A 19,441-nucleotide genomic window follows, 5' to 3' on the forward strand; every position below is an offset into this window, starting at 1 on the left:
AGTGATGGCGGGTAGAGGGCGCCACCTGTCAATCCGCCTGTCCCTCCTAGTTCCTCCGCCGGCCGCCAGGGTGTTTGCCGCCACATTGATGCAGTCTCTTTCCGTGTGTTTCTCGCGCTGAACGAGGAACAGGAGGGGACGGCGGAGAGCGGCAGCGCCGGCCGGTCGCCAGAGACAGGTCAGTGCTGGCTGACAGAGCAGGCACTGGCCAATGACCGCCTCGCGTTCAAATGAGCCTGTGCACAGCCAGGTAGGTAACGTCAGGTTCGGTGGGGCTCCCTCAGCTTCACTCACCTCTTTTGCCGATCCTACGTTGTGTCTCGTTGGCTTAAGCCCGTGCTTTACGTCGAAGGAAAAAATACCTTCTACCAGAAGGACCAGAATCGAGAATTGCACCATGCCCTGTCTTTTGACACTTAATGTATGACTGATTTGCGCATTTTTCCATCCATCTGGTGATATACATTTACCCCTGATTATGATCTAGCCTAGAGTACGCAGTGCAAGTAGTTCAATATACTGCTTTGCCTTGCGGGTCATTCAGCAGCTGCTAGGACCTGCGCGTGTTTCTCTCAGGCTGTGAGACCTCAGACGTGGTGATTAACCGGCTGTGACGCGGCTTAACCTCGCCCAGCGGGCCTCGGCGTCTGCGGCCGCTTCTGGCGTTCGGCTTGCTTGGCGCTAGCATGCGCGCTGGGATCCCATGGCTTCTGCGTCCTGTTAACTGTCCGACCAGTAACAGGACCTTGACGAGTCTGCCGTCCTCGTTTCTGAATGCCCGCATTGTTGCACTCAATTTACGTGCGATGCTGCAATGGCTGCCGTGATTATGCACATTGCACATCGCGCCTCGCCGGGCCTCTTGGCCCACCGGACACGACCCGACCTGGCCTGACCTTGCTTGTGTGTGTGTGTGCTGCCTAGACGCTCAGCCGGAGCCGGCATCTGCCCGGAGTAGAATGTTCGACATGCTTCTGGTCGAAGAGAGCATCACTGAAAAGTCCGCTGAGGGTGAGATTTCACTGCCATCTATCGGCAGCTAGCACTACTATTGCTTGCGAGAACGCCGCCATATGACGCATTCGGGCTGCCCCATGACGGCCGCAGTCATTGTGTGTCTAATGCTACTCCTCCGCGCCTTCGTAGTCCCTTTCGGTGCCAGTTCGATGCCATTGCGCTACTCTTTGCTTGATAACTCATAAAGGCGCCAATGATAAAGCTTATGCCAGGCTTCTAAACAGCAGAGCGCTTGCTTTCAGTCATCACGATTTGGCCCAGCCGGAGACGAGACCAACCGCTCGGCTCGTCAGCCGATGCCGGACGTCGTGTGTCACGTCACGATCTCCCATTCCCGCTCCTCAGAGCAGGAGAACAACTGCGAGGCCGACCGGCGCCTGGCCCTCGACAACCAGCGGCTGGCGGAGCTGGAGGGCACGCGCGGAAACAGCTTCTTCATCCCGTCTTGCACCCCTGACCACAAGTACAACCGTGTACAGTGCCATAATGCCACCGGTGAGTAGGAGACTGACGCGTGAGAGCCAGACTGATGTCAAATGTATGGTCGCGCCTCCTCCGTGACCTTTACGTTAATGTCTCAGACGATAAAGAGATGTTTGTGGTTTGCATGTCAGATGACCCCCGTATTCCAAACGTTCAAAAACCACCTTTGTTAGCAAGTATTGCGGGTGCGTGGTACATCGCTTAATTGTACGTGGAGGTAAGCAGCAGTCATTATCTGGTCTAGCCGCGGCCGCTGCCGAAGTCTGGATGTAAAATCCCGTTTACATTTTGCCAAACTTTTCTGTGCGCTTTCAAAATAAAGAAGTCGTTCTATACTATCATGATCCACACATATGCCAGCAAAGAGTGGCTTTTGTGTTTATACTTGGAGGCACCATGAGAAGCATACAAGACGTATTGCATCTATGCTTTTATGAGACGATTTTACCTACACACGAGTGCGTCTACAGACGTCCATGCCCGGCGCGTGGTACTGGTCGGGATGCCATGTGCCAACTGTCGGGTGCTGGTCCTTTAACGTGCCCAGGTACTGCCGCTATGTCCAGCCACGACCTGACTCGTGTCGTCTTCACCTGTTAGCTGCTGCTGGTGTAGCGTGCGCCTCCGATAAGTCAGTATGCGACCTGTGCCGCCAGGGTACTGCTGGTGCGCTGACCCTGACACGGGACACTCGGTGCAGCGCACGGTCAAGGGCAGCGTGCCCGACTGCTCCCAGGTGCGGCCCAATGCCAAGGGCCGCCGACGGAACCAGCAGGGCCGGGGCAGACTGCCCAGAGGTGGGTCACGCAACTCCCACCAAGCCCCCGCTCCCCCTCCCGACCTCGGTCCTCCGCGTGAATTGCTTGTACACGGCGTTTTACCTCATAAACGAAAAACCGGGGGAAAAGGGCAGGGGGGAGGCACAATAACCATGGACCCCACTTTTTATAGTCACTGGAACGTTAACCCAGAAACTGACCTTTGTGAGCCACCTCTCTCTTGAAACGAATAGACACCTTTGTCCCCGCAAACGTAGGACGCCGTAAGCGTTACACGCCCGATGGCCAGTTTTCTTTCTGGTTAACCGTAACATTTTTTTTTTTTGGTCAACATAGGCGTCTCCACCACCAACCACCCCCACCGATTCCATTGTTGTGCATTCCATTCCACTTCTACGAAAAAAGCATTCACGAGCGCACTGGGGACGCCAGATAGTTAGTCCTCACTCCCATGTCCCACACTACAGCCGCCCAGCCTCACAGCCGCCCTGCTTCCCACGTGCGCGCAGGCCGGTCGGTCGCGGCCCGCAGCGGACCGCGTGACGGATGGAGCATGACGCACACCGTCGCGCGTCTTTTGGTAGAGGGTCAGCGACTGTAGAGCCATATGAGCGTTCAGGGGCCACGGCGCCGCCGGGATGGCCGACCGACTGACGCGACGGTGGCCGCTGTTGCAGCGTGCCGCGGTGCCGACAGGCTGCAGATCTTCCTGCGCCAGCTAATGGACTACCTGACCAGCCGGCTGGTGAACGCGCTGCAGCAGCGCCAGTACACGTACGTCTGCCGCCCGCACGTGCCGGCCGGGTCCGGCGGCGCGCACAACTCTTGTGGGACGCCGCAGGGTGTCAAGTAGTAGGCTCCCCCGTTATGTGGCCTCCTGACGCACTCGACGAGAGTTTGAAATATAGAAATGGGTTGGGCACGTGAGAGAGACGGGTTTTACAGCTCATTCGGTTGCTGTCATACGCTGTTGTTGTAAACGCCACTAAAATCTCTATTTTAAGCACCTTTGCGTGAAGTTCGGTTTTGCGAATCCGTCCCTGAAGTGCTACGGTCCGTGAGGGCCACTTGTGACAGGCTGTTCTTTCCATCCCAACCAAAAAACTAGACACAGGTGGTAGTGCGCCAAAAATATTTAGCTTGTGGAGCTGTGACACTGTTATTCCATTGCAGATTGCCTCCTGATATCGATGGAGAAGAAAAGTCATTCGAAGAGAAAATTGCCGAGTGGAAGTTCAGCGCGACTGATAGCAACAAAAACAATGTGAGTGCTGATGAGATGAAAACATCTCAGACAATTATATAGTGTTTCCTTTTCTTCCTCTCATCTAGCAGGGGCATACGTATTGGTCGGATACCTTTAAAACCAATTCAATGCACACAGTTTGGTCCTGAACCCTGAGGCTTGTTATTTTAACACAACATTCGCCCTCCGGCGCTGATGCAACTTAACACAACAATCGCCTTTAACACAACATTCACCCGCCCCGCCCCTCCCCCTCCCCCAGTGCCGATACGCCCTCCCACACCTGTCGGTTAGCGGCGCCGATACGCCCTCCCATACCTGTCGGTTAGCGGCGCTGATACGCCCTCCCATACCCACCAGTTAACAACGCTGATACGCTCTCCCATACCTGCCGGTTAACAGCGCTGATACGTCCTCCCATACCCGGCAGTTAACAACGCTGATACCCTCTCCCAAAGCGTAACTTTGTCCCCAAGGACTCTTTTTTTGGGTGGTCTGGCATGTTTTTTTTAAATAAGAGATGTTTCCTCTTAGGTCAGGAATTCAATAATTTTTATCTGACTTTTTACAATGCGCTTATGACCGTTTAGTGCCCTGGCCTTTGTTAAAAGACATTCGTGGTATGGAACGAATTCCTCGGCCGCGGCAGGAGCGTATTCTTTCGAACGACGGTTACAAATAATCCTGAAGCGAGCTACACCCGCGCCTGAGTGGCCGATTGAATGCTCTTCGCTCGGGTGAGGATGTCAACTTGGCCCCTGATATCTCAGAAAGTAATACAACTAAAGACACCGAATTCACAGGGTGTACTGGCTTCGAATTGACATGGTGTATTGGCTTGTAGGTGAACTCACTTGTGCCAAAACTGGAGGTTCCTTTGCCGTCAAATAAGATCAAACAACATCAACTCTGTATTGGTGTCCAAAGTGCCCCAGACCATTCCATGCAACTACCGTGAACCTATATATCTGTTCTAAGCAAAAGGTTCATAGTGCTCATTTAAAGTCAGTCGCCTTGTTTGACTGTTCAAAGGTCATGGTGTCCAAAATCAAACAAACGCCAAAGATTACACTAGGCAGTATGTTCCCAAAAACTAAATAGTGACCTGGGTCATTTTAGGTCAGTGAACTATTCTGACGTTTAAGAAGTCCATGAAAGACGTGTAATTCGGTTCATGTTATCGATGAATCCAAAATGACCATCAGAAACTGGCCCCTTCAGCAAGCTCTTGATTAATAACACAGGCTGGGTATGACCTTGGTCTGACCTACATACCTGACCCCAGGTCAATGGAGTTTGTTCATTTAGTTGCTGGCTTTCCTAAGAAACCATCTCTGAGGCTTTGGCTAACACTCCGTTATTGCATCATATTCAACGATTCCTAGATGTTTTCTTTGCTGGCTCCATGGTCTGACTTTGACCTGCTTTAGATCCGTGTCCTTACAAGATTTGTCAATATTTTTGCCGCCAAACAATCAGTTATTACATTTTCTACAGCTACGCAAAATTTGGTGCGGCTATGCTACGCCGTTCGGAAGTCATTCCGGTAAAATCTTCGACGGCGAATATATTTGACCCCCTATCCGAGTGCGTGTTTAAGGAAGTGTTCCATATTTGTAAAGGATTTTGCACTGAAGTAACCATCTGGAAGACTTTCGGTGCCGTTCACAATCCTGGCCTTCTTAAGACCGAAACTCCTCTTGTTTCTGAGTTGCACGCCCACGAAAATGGGACGAGTATTTCAGTGCATCATAATCACGTCATTCAAATCCTGCCACTCTGTACGTAACGCGGCAATCAAGGCTGAGAAAAATATAGTGTTCTACTTGTTCATACCTGGTGCAAATATAACGGATTTGCAAGATTTACATAGAGCATTTGCAAGATAGCAGACAAGATTTGCAAGTATAGCGGCTGTCAATTCGTTCCCAATCAATATTGCGCAAGGTACGATGACGTAATCGAACAATGACGCATCAAGGAGCATATATGCTAGACAGAGAAAGTGTGCTGTCTAGATCAGTCATTTTTACCTAAAAGCATACCGATAGTTGTGGGTAAGCTTGTTTCATCATATCTGATGCTTGCTTCGATACCGTCAAAAGTGAGATGTCCTGTTTAAATGCTATCTGAAATGTGTTAAGAGGACGAAAAAATGCACTTGCCGATGGTTCGGGGCAGCACACTTCCTGTCCCTTTGACATGTCTTGAATTTGGCAATTGTATTTGCCTTATTCCTCTGAAAAACCTGGAGAATAGAGATATAGTTAGGTTGATATTTTGGCAACATGCCTTTCTCGAAACAATAGCAGAAGTGAATTCATTTCTGAATTGTTTGTATATATTGTTATACTTTATATGCATATGTTATACGTAAATGTTATATATTTCGTGCCCCTTTTATCCTTAAGATTGCATTGCGTATCAAAGGGATTGTTCCACATTAAGGATATTAAAGCAAATGATTCACTTCTGGTATTGTTTCGAGAAAGGCAGTTGCCGAAATATCAACCTAACTATATTTCGATTTTCCTGGCTTTTCTGGGGAATAAGGCTGATACTGCTGTTTTATCTATGTGACTAATGGTCCTCGCTAATGCAATGAACAAGTTACGTGTCTTGAAATAAGACCTTTGGCACGCGTTTGCTCGCCGTTATTCTAAGCATAGAGTAAGTGTGATATATTTCGTGCCACTTTTATCTTTAATATTGCATTACGTATCGAAGGGATTGTTCCACACTTAAGGATCTTAAAGCAAGCATCAGATATGATGGAACAAGCAGTCTCGTAATGACTTGTATGCTTTGAAGGTACAGGTAGCTTTAAGTTATTTTTAAAACGAGTTATGTAATATGCAATATTGTGTAATAGTTTTAGCATACTTATTGCCAATACACAATATTTGTACTTCTTATAATAAATTAAAAATTGTTGTAGTGAGTAAAGAAGTAATAACTCATCCACTAAACAAAGAAATCGAAGCCATTTGCAGTAAAAGACCCTGCTGACTGCTGTCTCTTCTGTAGCTGGATAATGTAAATATAGGCTGAAGTGAATGATAGTCTTCGGTTGGCTGAAATTATGGATGAGCAGTAGCGGATTGGGGACACTATTGTAAGCACACTGCGAAGTGAGTTAATATTTTGGGTCGCTACTTGTAGTGACATACAGTGTTGCTTATCAGCACCACTGGGTGCAAGTAACGTCAACAAGGAAATTGATAGAGCGAGTTGCATGGTCGATGAAGTAACGCCGCCGAATGGCTTTTAATGAACTTCAAGACTGTCTTATTTTAACAGCTGCAGCTATTGCGTTGAATGTTGTTGCCTCGCTTGATGGTATGAACATTTGGTGGTAGGAGCTTTTACCAATGTATTGGGTCAAGTGGTTCACTCAGCAACAGAACTAAGTGCGATCACGATGCAAATAAGCTCAACATTCATAGCAAACTGCAACTTGCGCTGAAGCGAGCTTTGTTTGCTATGCGCACACGCATACGCACACGCACACGCACACGCACACGCACACGCACACGCACACACACACACACACACACACACACACACACACACACACACACACATATATATATATATATATATATATATATATATATATATATATATATATATATATATATATATATATATATGTGTGTGTGTGTGTGTGTGTGTGTGTGTGTGTGTGTTTGTGTAGAGTAAGTGTGATATATTACATCATTATTCGCACAGGATACAGTGTCTACATATGGCGGTCTGCCGCACGTGTCTTGGGTAACTCAGTGTTCCGATCTTCACGCAGCTCCCAAGCTGGCGGCAAAGTCGTAATACCCATTTGAATACTGCTGTTATGCTGATGAATCACCCACGTCCGCGCGCCGTATTCAAAGGCCGGCCGTGCAGGGCCGCGAGCGTTGACTCATCGTGCTCGGTTTGGACGCCCCGTCCGGCGAGGCCGCGTCTTCCGGCCGCCAGGCCAAGCCGATATTGCACTGCCCTCCATAGCACACGCCTCCACGCTTGGGGAGGGAAGGCGCCGGCGTCCAGTCACAGTCAATACTCCTTCTTTCTGTCCCTCGTGCGTGCTGACCGTGGCCCGCGGAGTTCGGCTGGCCGGAGCAGCCGCGACCTCGGCTGCTCCGGCTGGCCGGTCAAGCCCGGTCGGTCCAGTCCGGCTTTACCTTCTAGGTAGCGTAACACCGTATTGTGGTGTGGCGTGCCGTAGTATTGTAGCTTGTGGCTTGTAGCGTGACGTCTTGTCACGCTGGTGTGACTTTCATCACACCCTGCCACCGGGGCAGGCCGGCCTGTCACGCGGGCCGGCCAGGGGGCGCCTCACACGAATCCATCCTGTGGGAGCGCGCCCCATGGCCTGAGGCGGCACGGAGCGACACCGGGCAGCGCACGTGGGTCCATACCCTGAAGCGCACTGCGATCTCGGAGCGCGACTCATCCCAAGACCGCGCCCAGAGACGCCGCGGCGGCCCCCGCCGCACCGCCGGCCGAGGCGGGCACCTCTGACATGAACGCCGACGCTAGCACGTTGCAGACTGTCAGCAGCACGGAGGCGACCATGCAGATGTTGTTGGCCACCTCGCAGCCTCGGAAGTGTCTCGACTTGTTGATGTTGGCGCGGCCCTTGAACAGCAAGCATACCGCGATCACCACCTGCAGGATGAGGCTGAGCGACAGAAACACGATGCAGACGGTGTGGAAGGGCGAGTCGGCGTCACCCTTGGTCACCAACGTGCGCAGCTGGTCGGCGTTGGCCGAAAGCAGCGCCACGTCCATGAACCCCTGCGACACCGTCTTCTTGGTGCTGTACACGTCGACGTCCATGTGCGGCGCGGGCCGCGTATCAACCACGTCGCGCCACTTGGGACGCCGCCGCCGGCGCCCGAGCGCCGCCTCGCCGTCGGCGCGCACGCCGTCGAAAGGCTCAGCCCCGGGCGGCGCGGCGCCGTTGAACGGCTGCTCCTCAAAGCCGTCGCGGCTGGCAGGGCTCAGTTCCGGCGCCGCCATGCTGCTCTCCAGACCGGGGCCGGACATCGTGTCGTCTCGGGCACCGCTCCACGCACTCACTCTCCGCTCGCTCTCGCCGCCCGCTGGCTCTGCTCTTCGACTGGTCTGCTGATACGGCGCCGGGTTCGGTTCCGTCTCGGGTTTCGGAGCTGGGGGCGCTGGGGGCCGCTGACTGGCAGGCGCGTGCGACGGTCTGCAGGCGAATGGCTGCCCAGCGGCGGCTGCGCGGGTTTTGCTGGTGTCCGTCTGGACGGGATGTCCGTATCTTCCCCGAACGTCGCCGGACTGTCCCACGCTGGCGGGGCACTCTGCGCGACTTTGACGTAAGAGCACCCTGGATATCACTATGCCTCACTGCCGGCGAAGTGCGGAAGCGGTGGGAGTTTCCCGCGTCAGAACCACCAGGGCTTCCCAGGTCGAACTGGCCGGGACACGACATCTGGTCAAGTCACCGGCGGCAAAAATAGCTCTGGGGTCTCACTGCGCATGCGTTGTGGATGACGTCAGGCGCTGGCTTCCTGGGTCTGATAGCCTGTTGGCCGCGGGCTTCGGCGCGTTCGATGATGGAGGCCGGATGGTCACAGCGTTATTATGACATCCATGTGTCCCAACTCGCCAAGATAAGCGGGGTGCTATGGCTGTATTTGTGGGCTGGTTAAGTACATCACAGGCACACTGTTTGCCATGATCATCAAACAGTAATGCGGTTCCGCTTCTGTGCATTGCTTTTGCAGGATGTTGTGCTCGCAAAATTCGAAGGTTTTCCCGCAGGCTGAGACCGGTGCAGCTCGGTTGTTTTCGGACGAGCGCCAGCGCCGCCTCATTCAAGGCGGCAGCTGTCGGCGGCACGGCCACACAAACGCCGCAGCATGACCCGGACTTGGCATTGGTCCACCTCTTGGCGTGCAGATGCAGGCTGATGGAAGGGTTGCTAGCGTGCATTAGCTCCAATTTTATACGTGACAGCTGCACTTGCACGATGCTCTATACACATGCTCCACCAGCGGTCGCAAGCTGCTGCCGGTCGCTGGTAACATCCCCACCTGGCCGACTATGTACAAGCGGCGATTTGCGGGGATTATTTGCGGGGATTCTCGCCGCCTTCGGTGGTGTAGATCGGGTATCGCATTTGTTCGCAACGTGTATCCGTTACCTGCCTAGCAGAGACCTCATTCATAATGATCCTACATTATGAATATCTTCCAGCTCAGTCTTGCAGCGCCGTGCATTCTGTGGGAAACCGATGAACATCTCCCTTCAATCATGGTGAATGATATGCACGGCTATAGGCATCTTATGCATACCCCATGGACTGTCCGCGTCTGTGAATCACAGCTTGCCGCAGCGATGGAGCCGGCGGAGGCGGCGATGGTAACGTGCCGTGACTGAACGCCACCGCCCCGCAATTACCCTCCGCTCAACCTTGCATTGTTTTCATTGCGCCATTGAAATGACGTCATGCCGTTCGGGCGGCTGCAAATGCGCGGTGTCTACCTACCTGGATCAGTGTGATGCAACACCGCCTGCGGCGGCGCGTCTGATGCTACCGGAACAGGTCATACCTGAGTGGATGAACTCGTGGAACTACGGAAGGGGCTTTCCTGTGCTGATGCATGATGGCAGTGACGTATGGTGGGATGGGTGGTGAAACAAAGAAGACGATTGGAAATGTATGCAACTTATCAGGGCCTTTTCAACATGCTGAGTAAGTGCAAAATGCTTAAGTGCTGAGTCAATTTTGTCCTCCCTCCCATGCCGCATAAGCGAGATATTTCGGTCGCTCACGACTGCTCTGGCAAATGCCAGCCGCGTGTTAGCCGAGTCATGTTTTTTAGCCAGTAGTTTGATATAGTTTTTATTGTTGTCTTTTTTCTTCGGGCGATGAAACATGGGATGAGAAGCATGAGGATAATATGTGGAGTTGTAGTTTTAGCGGTACATTAGTCAAAGCCATGTTTGGAATCGGTCATGTACTTGGATGTTTCAGCTCACTTAAAATTCCTTTAAAAGGCCTGCAGCCTGTATGAGCATGGAAGCATCAGTCCATAACATCATACAGGAAATTAAAAAAGAGTGCACGATTGTACGAAATTGTCAGTGCTCTTAGAACTGATGTCAGTAGCCGATGTAGTCGAAGCCAATCATGTACTCACGGCAAAGAGAAAGCATCACACACATATCGCATACAAGCGCTTAAAACGAAATGCGAACGACCGCTAGCGACCACTGCGCCGGCGAGACTGACCAGATAACACACATGGTCGCTTGGCTGGGCCGCCCCTGAGGCCACATACGCCGCCGAGCCGTGACCGATGAATTCGGGCTTGCTGCAGGTGCTGGACAGGCGGGAGTGGAAGGCGCTGCGGGAGGAGTTCTCGCGGGACCCCGACCTGAGGCGGTGTGGACGGCGGCTACCGCGCTACTGCGACGCCAACAACGACCGCAAGATCGACCTGGACGAGTGGCGCGTGTGTGTCGGCGCCGTCGAAGGTAGGCCGCCGATGCTGGACGGCGCGCCGAGCAGCTGCCAGTGACACCTGTCAGAGCCGCGTGTTGGTCGTCGGCTCACTCACCCTCCGATGTGGGGCTGACAGAAGTGCGTGCAGGCAAACACTGTGTTGATTTTTTAGCGTACTGCTAGTTTGTTGCCTTTTATCACTAATCCTGGTTGTTCTTTTACCGCTTTTCTTGATACCTGCTTAAACCTAATAATCATTCGTTCAGCTCGTTCAAATGTCCTTTTACTGCACCTCTCAGAACAACGGTGAGACGTTGGCTTTGTGCAGTTTTTCGTGATGTGACACACGCTATATTAACGTTTTTGACTCAGGATTGAGACGCAACCCTGGAGTGTATATAGAACACAATAAGACATCATCATGCTTCAATTTGTCGTGCTCATTGGCAATTACCACACCCCATTAAACATGGCCTCGGTTCGTTTATTCCAGAAGAACGTCGACCGACCAAGCGACCAAATCCGTTCGAGACGTACCTGATTAGCGACTGAGTGCTCACGGTCGCCTGTGGAGGGCCCCAAGCGCCACACGTCGCCTGGATTCGGCCCGCAGTGGAGGAGCTGACGGAGGAGCCGTCACCAGCAGCTCGCCGTGGTCGGCACAGACCAGAGCGGGGTGGACGGCAAGTGCCGGGGACGGCGGCGCGCGCGAACGCGTCCCTCCGCGGCACGTCTGACACGTGGGAGTGGGTGACGAGAGTTCACCAGCTGTAGGCGCTCGCCAGCGGTGTGCAGCCTCGGCCCTGCTCTGGCACGCTGGGTCACGAACTCGCTATCGGCGGAGAGGTCTGCTCCAGCACCTGTCATGACGCGCCGGCGGTGGGGTCCGTCCTGTGACACGGCCAGCGACTGTCTGTGCGTCGCACCGTCTGGCGGGGACGACGGTTTCGACCGGGGTCACCAGGGCCAGCAGGCGGCAGCTGCCGTGGAAGCTTGTGAATCTGTCACGTTGGGGACCGGATCTGCGTGTTCCTAGCCGGTAGCCGCTCTGTGGCGCCTAGCGTGGCGTTTTAGCAGACTCCAGCTTGCCCGCATATCGGGCAGATGGCTCTGACCTTATAGTGCAAATTAAATATAATTGAGCAACTGTGGTGTTATATGACCACGACTGGAATCGGCCACGCCTCAGACCATCGCAACTGATGCCGCTGTTGTGCCATATGGTCATGTGCACTTATGTCGATGATGTAGATCATTAGCACGCTGTCTCAGGATTTTGTGTTGTTTGGACAGCAATCCCATATTCAGATAGCCTTCGCATCAGTGTTTTCTTGCTACCCTTAGCAACAATGGCCCTCACTGTCTTTTATTGTCTACACCCAATATTTCTAGTGCTTATTTTATTTCTAAGCCCTCGCATTTAGGCGTTTTCTTACCATAGCTTGCCTCTATGTCGTCACGCTTGAACCAACGTATTTAATATCATCCCGCCCCTTTACCACGCTATGAACTTGTTGCCAACATTCTACGGAGTGTTGCAGGTGGCAAGAAGCCGTCTGATAACATGCAGCGAACAGTGAGTGTGTTGTGCCCCGCACCGCCAACAGGACGGCGCCACAGGGGAAGGTTTCCTCAGACATCTTGCGGGTCTTCTCCCATGTCTGTTCAGAGGCGCGGTGTTGCTATTCAGCGGTCCGCTGGAAGCTGTCGCGGCTCCAACGGCCCAACCCGCCAGCCCCAGGTCGTCACGTCCTGGAAGCGTTGCCATACACGGTACCTGATGTCTCATTGGTAGCGCGTGGCTGGCGCGCCTCTGCGGGTGCGAGGCGCCTGGATCTGTTTCCGCATGTCGAGCGCGGCCCGGCCCAGATCTCATCCGTCAGACGGTTACCTTGTTGAACGCCACCCGCTCAGTGTCAAGACTGTGTCGCGTTCAGACGCAGTGCCAGGGATGCCAGCCATTCGCGCCAGCTTCTCCCCACTGTTGTGTCGTGATTGACGTGATGCAGGTACTGACGCGCAGTGTTCTGTCGGTGGTGCTCGCTTGCTCGCTGCACAAAGAAATGGATCCGGACGGCAGCACCTGTAGAATTCGAGTGTGTTATCGCGCGTCTGGCGACGACATTTTTTCATCCAGATGTGATGACAATGTTTGTAAATATCATCCCTCCATTGCATTTCGTGACGTTTGTTCATATCAGAGCTGGAAATGTTCGCCGGTCGCTTTGACAGAATTTACCAAAATACGTCCGGAAACACTTCGTGACCGTTTCGGTGAAAACCGATAGTGGACGTCGCGACTGGGTCGCCGTTCGGGGTGCAGATAAACCTGTCAACACGTCAGATAAACGAGAAGAGCCGACTTCTCCGCTAGTTACGGAAGCTGTACGACACAAATATTTTTCCCTCACAAAGAAAGAGAGCTAGGTTGTGGTTCTTTTCAAATGGGGGCTTGAGCCCCCAACTTTGAGAGTGAAGTAAGTCACCTCCGGGAGGAAGTCTGCTTTTTGTGAGTTTTGGGCTGTGTTTGACCATTTTTTTTTAGGTCAGCTCCTCCTCCCGCTTCAACTTATTACCCCAGCTCAACTTACTTTGCAAAACCATGCCTTTCAGGGAGTGGACGTCTGCAGCCAAAAATGCTGACTTTCGCCTCACAGAAGAGATCTGAGGAAGCCTGGTGGTTCTCGTCCAGAGGGTTGGGCTGTTCATAGGCTGCTCAGGATGCCGCTAAACATCTCTTCACGCTCAAATCCCTGGGCCTGTGTTTGGCATTCGCTCTCAGCAGCTTGCCCAGGGTTATCTGGACCTTCCGCCAAAGCCAGACTCTGGACGCGGGGTCAGTGCGTGACCCGCATCAGTCTGCCGGAGCCAGACTCTGGACGCAGGGTCAGCGCGTGACCATCACCAGTCTGCTGACGCCAGACTCTGGACGCGGGGTCAGCGCGTGACCGTCACCAGTCTGCTGACGCCAGACTCTGGACGCGGGGTCAGCGCGTGACCGTCACCAGTCTGCTGACGCCAGACTCTGGACGCGGGGTCAGCGCGTGACCGTCACCAGTCTGCTGACGCCAGACTCTGGACGCAGGGTCAGCGCGTGACCGTCACCAGTCTGCTGACGCCAGACTCTGGACGCGGGGTCAGCGCGTGACCGTCACCAGTCTGCTGACGCCAGACTCTGGACGCAGGGTCAGCGCGTGACCGTCACCAGTCTGCTGACGCCAGACTCTGGACGCGGGGTCAGCGCGTGACCGTCACCAGTCTGCTGACGCCAGACTCTGGACGCGGGGTCAGCGCGTGACCGTCACCAGTCTGCTGACGCCAGACTCTGGACGCGGGGTCAGCGCGTGACCGTCACCAGTCTGCCGGAGCCCGGCGCGCTATAGTCACAGGCGTTGTTGCAGGAATTGGTTACATAAAGCGCAGCAGAAACCAAGGCTATTCTGATTTGTTGGTAAATGCATGAGGCCGTGCATCAAAGCTCACTGAAGACGCCGGCGGACTCATCGTGTGCATGTCAGCATAGCTGATTGCTCCCATCCAGTAGTGCAGCAAGCAAGTCCACAACCACAAATATGCTTTTTTAGAATGCCAGAGCAGGGCGAGGTGGGTGGACGTAGAACGTACTAAGCAAAAGCCACTATCCTCACTCACCATATTGATAGCTGCCAGTGCTCACTTCCATTGCTGTGGGAAAGCTTAGTTGGAAAAATAGGAGGGGCCTTCAACACTGGAATCACTTGGTTTGGACGATTTCCATAATCCATGCGTCAATTCCTTTGCACGGCCCATGGCGTTTAGTGATAGCTGTTCTGAACGTTTAACTCAAGATGTTTGAAGCTGCACGTCAATTATAACTTGTTCAACGTCGCACAACGACTTCCAAGCGCAGGCTGGCTCCCTAGCCGTTGTCAGAGCTCATCGATTTCTGAGAAGGCCTGGGAGATGCGCGGCTTTCAGCCATGTACGCGTCACGGCCGAAGTGACGCTCCCTGGCAAGGCTGTCACCTCTTAGAATTGGTGGGGTAGATCAGCCGAAAAGATTGACCTAACTTGTCTCTAAATCCTGATTTCTCACCGGATTTTGTCCACTTGAATGTGCCTCCTTGATGTTCACATTTTAGGGAGCAAAAACTTTTTAAGAATATTTTCTATAGTCAAAATTGTTTTCTCGTAGAGGTATATCTTCCCGTTTCAAGTTAATGTGAGCTGGCTTCTTGTGAAAACTACATTTATTTGGGTAAGTATTCCCTGCTTGCTTATATGCGTTAACACGCACCCGGGTGGCCGGTTGGATACCCTTTGCCTGGGTGAGGGGTCAATTAGACTCCCCTGAGATCTCAGGAACTAAGAGAGCTAGAGACACCAAATTCACAGGGTGTATTGGCCTGTACGTGAACCCACTTACGTTCAGTTTTAAGTTCCTGGGCCATAACCGTTGGGTCAAATAAAGTCAAACAATGTTAAACTCTAGGTCAGTCTCCAAAGTGCCCCAGAACCTAAATATCTGTCCTAAGCAAAAATTAACACGCTCATTTAAGGTCACTGACTTAGCATGACCTTTCGAAGGTCATAGTGAACAAAATCATACGAGACTGCTTTGACTTTTGCCTTTTAATAAACGGCAAAGATTACGCAAGGCAGTATGGTCCTAAAAACAAATGTTGACCTGGGTCATTTTAGAATAGTAACCTATCCTGACCTTAAAAAAGTACATGGAATATCAACGTGCAATTTGTGTTATCAATAAATTGGAAAGGTCAATGGGACTTGTTCATGCAGTTGTTATGCTGTCTAAGAGAGTATTTCAGGGATGTATGGCGTTGTCTAACACTCCAATGTCGCACGAGATTGAACGTTTCCCTAGAAACTGACAAACCGCGGTTTAATTGTATGCAACCATACCAAATTTGGTGCGGCTAGGCCGCGCCGTTTGAAAACCATTTCGGAAAAAAACTTTCGGGAACGGTCAATTTGACCCACTCCCCCACACGAGCGCGTGTAGAGGTAGTTCAGAGGAGCATCAGAGGGCTTAAGTCAGCATTGGGGGCTTAAGCCCCCCCCCCGGAAGTCTATAAAGTGGCATCCCTGCTCCTCGGAATTGCTGAAATTCAAACTAGGGTCATCTGACCGCAAATCCAGTGCTTACCAACTGATGTAAACTCGGCTAGTCCAGTTGGCAGAGCACTGGATTCGCAATGGGAGGATCTTGGTTCGAGTCTTAGCAATTCCAAGGGGGCGTTTGGGTTGTGACGATTCATGGCTGAAAGATCATCCAGTTCCTCCCGGGATTCAGTTTTTTTGTGACGATCGCCGAAGAGTTAGACTTTGGGTAGATTAAACATGTATTACTTCTTGGCTGGTAGCACTCGCCGTGCACAACACCCTTCACATTCAAATCAATATTTTACAGTGCTGTAGACCTACAACTCAATCGGCTTATAGGGACCCAGTTTGCTCACACTGTTTAAGATGAACAGATATTTTAGCGATGTGTTGTTTCGCAAAAACCTGCGTTTTTCAAAGGCGGAAATTAGCGGTCAAAAATTTGCTTGTTATGCAAGTTTTACATTATATAAGTTAGCTACTCAGCTAGGTTTGTAGAAAGAATGGTGATGGCGACACAACCGGAAACCATATGCCCTGACATCGTTTGTGTTCACATGGATTTGCATGCTACCGTTTACATGGGTTGGATGCATAACAAATTTTTCCAGATCTTCATTTTTCATGCCTGGCGCTACAACATAGACCTCGTTCTACGTTGTTCATATGTTCTTTACATGGACGCCAGGCTCACTTACCATATTTCAATTTTACTAGCCTGGGCTGTCAGCAGATAGAGCACCCTCTGCGCTCTCTGGAGCGGTGCTCAGCCCCATCACGTTCACCGCGCCTCTGCATGAGCCGCCGCTCGGCTACACATGCACCACATGAAAGCTCAGCTCCCCGTCCTCGTCGTAGGTAAGGCTGAGCCGCCGCTCGGCTACACATGCACCACATGAAAGCTCAGCTCCCCGTCCTCGTCGTAGGTAAGGCTGAGCCGCCGCTCGGCTACACATGCACCACATGAAAGCTCAGCTCCCCATCCTCGTCGTAGGTAAGGCTGAGCAGCCGGTCGCGGTGCACGCGCATCATCTCCCTCGCCAGTCGCGGCAGCGGCTTGCTCTCGTGCAGCTGGCCCGTCTCGACGTCGTACACGCGCAGCAGTTCATCACCCTGCACGAACAGCAGGCTGTGCTCCAGCACGATCCGGTAGGCGGGCAGGAGGCAGACGCGCGCGGTGAAGAGCGGTTCGAGCGAGGGCAGCCGCCAGCAGCGGACCCTCCCGCTGGAGCCGGCCACCACCAGCAGGCGCTCGTTCATGCGGACATCGCGCAGCCGCCGCTCGCCGGTGTGCACGTCCATCAGCGCGCGGCCCTCGTCGCCGGTGGTGACGCGCAGCCGGCCGCTTCGCAGCGCCACCGCCACCTCGTGGCCATTCAGCGCCACCATCAGGCCGCAGCGCACCGGACTGCGCGAACGCGCGCGCGTGTCCACCGCGTAGAGGAGACGCCCGGCGGCTAGGTCCCACACCAGCACGGCGCCGAGCCCGTCGGCCGAGACGGCGCGCGCGCCGCGGCACCTGACCTTCACGGGCGGCGAGGCGTGGCCCTCGAGCAGGCCGCGGCAGAGGCCCGTCTCAGCGTCCCAGCAGCCGATGCGCCGGTCGGCGGCACCCGTCACCGCAAACGCCCCGCTCAGGTCGAACGCTTCGATGGGTGCCGTGTGGCCCGGCATGACACAGAGCAGCCGGCCGGTGATCAGGCACCACACACGCGCCGCGTGGTCGGTCGACGTGGTCATGGCGCGCTCGCTGAAGACGCGCGCCAGACAGAACGCACTGTCGGTGTCAAGCACGCAGACCCGCCCGCGCCGCTCGGTGGACCACACCTCGGCGTTGGTACCCCACTGCACCAGCACCCGGTCCGTGCCCACGTCCAGCACGAGACCGCCGGGCGGGACGCGGCAGTCGCGCGCCAGCCGGCTGACGCGCACGCGCGCCTGGCCACTACGCCAGCGGGCGTGCAGCTCGCAGGCAACGCGCGCGTCCTCGCCCGGCGCCAGCGGCAGCCGCAGCGCAGCGCAGCAGCGCTGCCACAGCCGGCGGTCACGGCAGACGCGGCGCCAGCGGCGACAGGTGGCGCTGGCGCGCAGCACGCAGGCCGGCGGCAGGTACGCCAGCACCTCCAGCAGCAGTTCGTCCGACAGCCGGGAGATCAGATCGACGCCGGTGGCCTCAGCGACGGTCTCGGAAGACTTGGGCTGCCGCTGGCGCAAGCGCTTCACCCAGGCACGGACAGCTGCGCCTGTCGGAACAACGGTGGCGAGTGGTGAAACGTGGCATGCGGACTGGCGACGTCGTGACGTCATATGAAAGGCATTTCGAATGGTGTAGAGACTGAAAAAGCCTTTGAGTGGTAAAAAGAGACGAGCGTGAGCGGTTGTGCTGAAGCACCAGTTGCTTACCGAACCGCAGCACCCGTTCGATGAGCTTGGCCAGTGTTCCCATCGTGCTTGGTCAAGCCGGAGATCAGCCCTTCCCGGCGTATCCCAGCGCGCCGGCCCTGGCAACAACACTGGCACTGCTGCCTCGGACGGAGACGCAAACAGCTTCTGACCGGCGAGCCTGACCGGGGCGCGGCGCTGCGTTCCCCTCCCGGGGGCTGTAATCGGGGGATAGGGTCGTGTTTGCTGCCCACGCTCCCACCCCCACCCCCACCCCACCCTTTGGCCGGCGGCCCCGGGCTAATCTAAAAATAGCTTGACCGTTTTCTGAAGGGGAACCTCCGCGTCAAAGGAACAAACCAGCCGCGGGCTCACCGAAATGCGCATTCTATTCTAGGCGCGCAGTTCCGGTAAGGCAGGTGGCGGTAAAGGTATGCTGAAATAGGGGCAGTCGCCATGTTCTTGTCATATTGATGTCATTTGAGTGCATCATGGTTAAATCAACATGATATTCCGTTGCGTTTACAACGCAAAGACGAAATGGCCTATGAACGCCACCTTCTCAGACGGCGGTTTCTACTATGGGAGCTGCGACCGACCAGATGTAGCCAGGCCTCACAGGGAGGTCTTGGCGCCAGGCCTCACAGGGAGGTCTTGGCGCCAGGCCTCACAGGGAGCGATCGGCGGGTAGAAAATCCCGGAATATGATTCGGCTCATTATAAAATTACCGGAATGGGACTGCCAACACAAAAAAAATACCAGGAATGTTGGAAAATCACCAGAGGGACGTCCGACAGAAAGCTAGAAATCGTAGTGATGTAAACTGACATTTGCCCCAAGATCACATAACCTTAAAGGGAGTGTTCCACATTTGTATGAGGGTTTTGAACTGGAGTGGCCATCTTGAAGATTATTCAGTGCAGTCCACAGCCCTGTCCTTTTTAAGGTCT

At 53.7% G+C, this 19,441-nt stretch overlaps 2 protein-coding genes across 2 annotated transcripts; one reads left to right on the forward strand and one right to left on the reverse strand.

Moving 5' to 3' along the window:
• Positions 1 to 212: 212 nt before the first annotated feature.
• LOC119094001 (SPARC-related modular calcium-binding protein 1) lies at positions 213 to 13,182 on the forward strand. Its single transcript, XM_037217052.1, has 7 exons — positions 213 to 1,011; positions 1,363 to 1,512; positions 2,157 to 2,297; positions 2,957 to 3,053; positions 3,453 to 3,543; positions 10,881 to 11,037; positions 11,499 to 13,182. The coding sequence occupies exons 1-7, from the start codon at positions 960 to 962 to the stop codon at positions 11,555 to 11,557; spliced, it is 747 nt and encodes a 248-aa protein (XP_037072947.1). The 5' UTR covers positions 213 to 959; the 3' UTR covers positions 11,558 to 13,182.
• A 3,874-nt stretch (positions 13,183 to 17,056) lies between these two features.
• On the reverse strand, positions 17,057 to 18,554 carry LOC119094157 (F-box/WD repeat-containing protein 7-like). Its single transcript, XM_037217232.1, has 4 exons — positions 18,512 to 18,554; positions 18,230 to 18,351; positions 17,628 to 17,953; positions 17,057 to 17,327 (listed from the first exon to the last, which is right to left on the reverse strand). The coding sequence occupies exons 1-4, from the start codon at positions 18,552 to 18,554 to the stop codon at positions 17,057 to 17,059; spliced, it is 762 nt and encodes a 253-aa protein (XP_037073127.1).
• Positions 18,555 to 19,441: the final 887 nt, after the last annotated feature.

This window comes from Pollicipes pollicipes, unplaced genomic scaffold (genome assembly GCF_011947565.3).
Source record: "Pollicipes pollicipes isolate AB1234 unplaced genomic scaffold, Ppol_2.1 Scaffold_4002;HRSCAF=4701_pilon_pilon_pilon, whole genome shotgun sequence".
In the NCBI taxonomy this organism is placed as follows: domain Eukaryota; kingdom Metazoa; phylum Arthropoda; class Thecostraca; order Pollicipedomorpha; family Pollicipedidae; genus Pollicipes; species Pollicipes pollicipes.